Below are 5599 nucleotides of genomic sequence, written 5' to 3' on the forward strand. Positions count from 1 at the left end.
ACCTGTGTTTGGGGTGGGCGAGCAAAGGCAGCCTTCAGACGGTTTTAAGGAATTTTCACATGTTCAGTCTCATAGGTTCATAGTAGTACATTTGTCTATATACATCTCCCACTCTGCTTACAGAGGAGGTAGAGTTACCCTGAGGTCATGCTCGGGGTCACAGGCTTCTGTGTGTGCAGAGGTTCCTGTGTCTTCACTAACCTTCACTATATCTCATACGAGAAACACACCAGCTTCATGATCGACCAAAATCCATCTTCTTCCATCGATTACAACGTGACTTAAACAAGCAGTATTCAGTAGCAGGTTAAATAGTCAGAGACCAGGAAGTGTCCTTCAGCACTGGTGAAGCAATACACTGTCTCACTACATGTACTGTTGAGCTATGTTCTCCTCCATGGAGCTTCATTAAATACTTCAACGTAAGGCATCACGTCTCCTGAATCTCCTTTCTCACCTGTGTTAATCAGATGAATGAAAATTCATCAACAGGTTTTTGGGCAGTCTCTGTTATCTTAACTAGAACGGTACGTAGAATATTTAAAGCAAAGGAACAGTGAAAGATGTGCACATGATCTCTGAGAGCACTGAGGACGGACATCACACAGAGGCTGCGGTGAAGGAGCAACAATGTATTGACACTGTGTACTTTAACACAGTACTTAGAGAGAAGTACTTATAAGAAGTGTGTGACGCATGAAAAAAGTGTCTGCGGGCTGCTCATCTTCCTGTGGTCAGGCTGCTGCAGGGTGTGAATGAGAGCTGTAGAGAAATGCAAGCAACACCTCCATTTTACACACTCATTGTAATCACATTCTTTATACAAAAATGTGCACTTTGTTACTCTAATGATATTTAATTTCTCGTGACATGAAAGACATGATACCGACTGGTGTTATTTCTGAACTCTGGTTCCTGTGTTAATTATGCTATCGCAGCACATCGACCAGCCTCTAACACGTACGAACGCAGGCTCAAGTTGAGTTTGGAGGAAGTTTGAACGATGGAGGAAGTTCCTCAGAGTGATTCATTTTATTTAACAGATTTTCTCTTCAGATTTCTCCTTTGTTAAAGTACAGTATGTACAGTCACTGTACATCCACACAAACACAGCTTTACTGTCTCTACCTTGCACTGTTGCACATCAAATCTTTACTATAAAACCACCATGCTAACAGTCTTACAGTATAAATGTAGACGTACAGTACCTTGAACAGAGAGAAGGACGACAACAAATCCACTCGCTGCTGCTGTTAAACTCATAGCTTCTCCTCACGTCTGTTAAATCAGCAGGTCGATCACATACATGAGAAGTACTGAATGTCACGTCATCTCACCAAACACTTCTAAATAAAGAGGGTGGACGTGGTCATGAGACAGTTTGTCTCTCTCTGGTTGGTTCACTTGTTTTAAACATACATTGAGGTGTTAACCGGCTGGCTTCCTTCCTCTTTATCTTATTAATATGTATGAAGAGACAAACGCCTGTGAACCCTCAAGATGAAATGAAGAAATGATTCTTACTGTTGCTTTACAAACAATGCAGGTAAAACATGGACGTATCAGCAAACTGAACACTAAATGTGATATTGTTCCAAAGGCGAGGCAGCAGAACAGCACAGGTTCAGTCAGTCATGATTTTAATCTGAGCTTTGATTAAATTAAAAAGCCTGAACCAGACATTCATACAGACTATCTTCAGCAATACAAGGATGCTCTCACCAAAACCCGCTCCACCTACTACTCCCACCTCATTCAATCTGGCTCCACCAACCCCAAAGCTCTCTTCTCCCATTGACAACACCTCCAACTCCTTCTCAACCGATAAATGCAACTCCTTCCTTTCATTTTTCCAAACAAAAATTGACAACATCTACAGCAACCTGTCCACCTCCCCTACCCCTACCCCCTCCACTCCTTCACTCACCCCTCCCCCCCTCACCTCTCAACCCCTGTCTCAGTTCTCCCCTGTGTCTCCAAGGGACCTGTCCACCATCATGGCAGAAATGAAAAGCCCCACCTGTGCCCTGGACCCCATCCCATCCCACCTGGTCAAGAACTGTCTTCCAGCCATCTCCTCCCTCATCACAAACATAATCAACTCCTCCCTCAGCTCTGGTTCAGTCCCTCAGTCACTCAAACTGGCAGCTGTCACCCCCATTCTCAAAAAACCTGGACTCAACCCTGACATTATGACAAATTTCTGGCCCATCTCCAACCTCCATTTTTTTATCAAAAACACTGGGACTCACCGTTGCCACTCAACTCAAAACCCACCTCATCTCCACCGACCTCTTTGAACCTTTTCAATCCGGCTTCTGTTCTCAACACAGCACAGAGACAGCCCTCCTTAAAGTCACTGATGACCTCCTCCTCTCTGCAGACTCCGGCCACCTCAGCATCCTCATCCTCCTGGACCTCACTGCAGCTTTCGACACCATCAAGCTCTCATGGTTCCAGTCCTACTTATCAAGTAGAACCCAATGTGTTAGTTTCAATAACTCTTTGTCAGAATGTTCTACAGTTACCGCTGGTGTGCCCCAGGGGTCTGTCCTGGGGCCTCTGCTGTTTTGCATTTACATGCTCCCTCTGGGTAGGATAATTGCCGAATATGGTATACAGTTCCATTCCTATGCTGATGACACACAGCTATACATCCCACTACAGCCTAATGACCCCTCTCAAATACAAAATCTGGAAACATGTGTAAGCCGAATCAAGATCTGGATGAGTCAAAACTTTCTCATGCTTAATACTGCTAAGACTGATTTGCTGGTGATTAAGCCTAATAACTACAAGTACTTCTCTGACAGTCTTTGTCTTAATATTGATGGTTGTTCAATCTCTGAAAGCACGCACATTAGAAACCTAGGTGTTATTTTTGATCCGACCCTGACTTTCCAGACTCACATCAAGGAAATCGCCAGGACGGCTTTCTTTCACCTGCGCAACATTGCCAAAATCCGCCCTGCTCTGTCCCGGCGTAGCGCCGAGGTGGTTCTCCATGCCCTTGTGTCTTCCCGTTTAGATTACTGTAATGTCCTTTTTTCTGGCCTCCCCATCTGTACTACTAGGAGCCTTCAGCTTGTGCAAAATTCAGCCGCCAGACTTTTAACAAAAACAAGTAGGTTCTGTCACATAACTCCTGTCCTGGCATCATTACATTGGCTGCCCATTCAGGCTAGAGCCGATTTTAAAGTTCTTCTCTTAACTTATAAGGCTTTAAATGGACTTGCACCATCTTATTTAACTGAACTACTTTCTCCCTACATTCCGCCACGTCCTCTTCGTTCTCTTAGTTCAAACCTCCTTGTCATCCCACCAATCAATAAAAAGTCAGCTGGTGGCAGGGCCTTCGCCTACCGTGCTCCTTTTCTATGGAATGGCCTCCCACTAGGTATCAAAGAAGCTACATCCACTGCAATTTTTAAGTCCCGTCTTAAAACACACCTTTTTACTCAATATTTTGGTTTAAACTAATTTTTAACTGTTTTATCATTTTCCTTTGGTGTTTTAATATTGTTTTATTGTCTGTTATTATTGTACTTGATTTTATTGTAAAGTGTATTGAGACCATGTACCATGGTGATTTTGCACTCTAAATAATAAATTGATTGATTGATTGATTGATCAACCACTCCATTCTTCTCTCCCTCCTTCAATCCTCCCTCAACATCACCGGCACTGCCCTCTCCTGGTTAAAATCATATCTCACAAACAGACAACACTTCGTCCACATCAACAACTGCACCTCCTCCACTGCTCCTCTGTCCCAAGGCGTCCCACAGGGTTCAGTGCTTGGTCCACTCCTCTTCATCCTATACATGCTTCCCCTTGGCAACATCATACGCCGTTATGGTCTCCATTTCCACTGCTACGCTGACGACATCCAAATCTACATCTCCACAATATCCATCACCACTGCCACCCACTCCACACTCACCAACTGCCTCACTGAAATCAAATCCTGGATGCAAACAAACTTCCTCGAACTAAATTGCGAAAAATTGGACATGGTCATCATCGGCCGCAAATCCCTCATCAAAACCACTCACAACTTCTGCCTCACCCTAGACAACGCCACCCTCTCTCCCTCCCCACACAGTCGCAACCTCGGAGTCATCTTTGACAACAACCTCTCCTTTCAAAAACACATAAGTCAAATCACCAGAATTGCCTTCTTCCACCTCAAAAACATAGCCTGTCTCCGCCCATCACTCTCCTTCTCTGCTGCAGAAACCCTGATCCATGCCTTCATCACCTCCTTCAATACGTCCAGAACTCTGCTGCTCGCCTTCTCACCCACACCCGCACCCGTGACCACATCACCCCCGTCCTCCAGAAACTCCACTGGCTCCCTGTCTCACAACGGATTCAATTAAAAATACACCTCCTCACTCACAAAGCCCGCCACAACCTGTCCCGCACCGTCCGCTCCTCCGACGCAAACTTCCTCACTCCACCACACAGGACCAAGCACCGGACCTGGGGCGACACAGCCTTCTCAGTAGCTGCCCCCTCCCTCTGGAACTCCCTCCCCACACACATCAGAGACTGTACAGACCTCACTACCTTCAAAACACTCAACCAAAACTCACCTTTTTAAAACTGTTTTTAATGTATAACTTGTCTCTTTTTGTATTTTTACTGTGTTGTTTTTATCATTCTGCTTTTAAACCTGTAAAGTGTCTTTGTGTATCCTGAAAAGCGCTATATAAAATAAATGTATTATTATTATTAGAATGTATGTGAGCTAATGTTTAGACAATAAACTGGATGTTACGTGTAGCAACAAAAGTGAGGACCAAAACATAAGACACTCTGGAGGCAGGCAGGGTAAAGAACAAGAGGCTAGCTTTAATATCAAACCATGACGGGCAGAGTCCTGGTAATGTTGGAGGCCCTTGGAAGCCAGAGCCTAGCAGCTGGACACCAGAGCAGGAGGCAGGCAACATGGCAGCAGGGCTGGAGGCTGGAAACTGGGCACCAGGACTATGGCATGAGGCAGGATTGCCTGGGTCTCAGAGAAGGCTGCAGAATGATGGTCTGAGGGGTCTGTTGGTGAGTCGGCAGGGATTGGAAACTCAGGGGCCCGAGAGGCGTCGACTGAACCAGGGACAAGACCTGCATCAACAGGGGAAACTCGCAACCACAGGGCAGCAGACCCTCCATGGTACTGGACAGTGGGACCGCTAGGTCCATTGTTGGTCAGTTGGTATCGTTACACGTTGCAAAAATGGTGAGATCCAAAACTTTCTGCACACTGTCGCCCTCTGCAGCACAGAGAGGGAACTGAAACAATGTTCAAACTACAGAGGTTGTTGTTGGAAGCTGGATGTTTATTTCAATCAGCCACTGCAATACTTTGAAAAAGTTACAGCTACAGAGTGTGATAGAGCTGGGCTCATGTTACATTTCAATGTGTTTTAATATATAATGTACATGCTGCGAGATACTGTGCTTCCTGTTCCACATGTCTTTCTCTGCCAGGACAGATGTGATGTGATAGGCCAATCAGTATTTCTTCAAAGCAATTTACTGCATTAGAATAAAAAGTTATATTATAAGCATTAAAAGATAAAATAGCATGTTGCATACC

At 44.9% G+C, this 5599-nt stretch overlaps 1 protein-coding gene across 1 annotated transcript; it reads left to right on the forward strand.

Moving 5' to 3' along the window:
* Window positions 1-1712: 1712 nt before the first annotated feature.
* LOC141002342 (uncharacterized) lies at window positions 1713-3480 on the forward strand. Its single transcript, XM_073473646.1, has 2 exons — window positions 1713-2118; window positions 2525-3480. Exons 1-2 carry the CDS (start codon window positions 1713-1715, stop codon window positions 3478-3480), a joined length of 1362 nt encoding a protein of 453 aa, XP_073329747.1.
* Window positions 3481-5599: the final 2119 nt, after the last annotated feature.

This window comes from Pagrus major, chromosome 1 (assembly GCF_040436345.1).
Source record: "Pagrus major chromosome 1, Pma_NU_1.0".
Classification (NCBI taxonomy): Eukaryota; Metazoa; Chordata; class Actinopteri; order Spariformes; family Sparidae; genus Pagrus; species Pagrus major.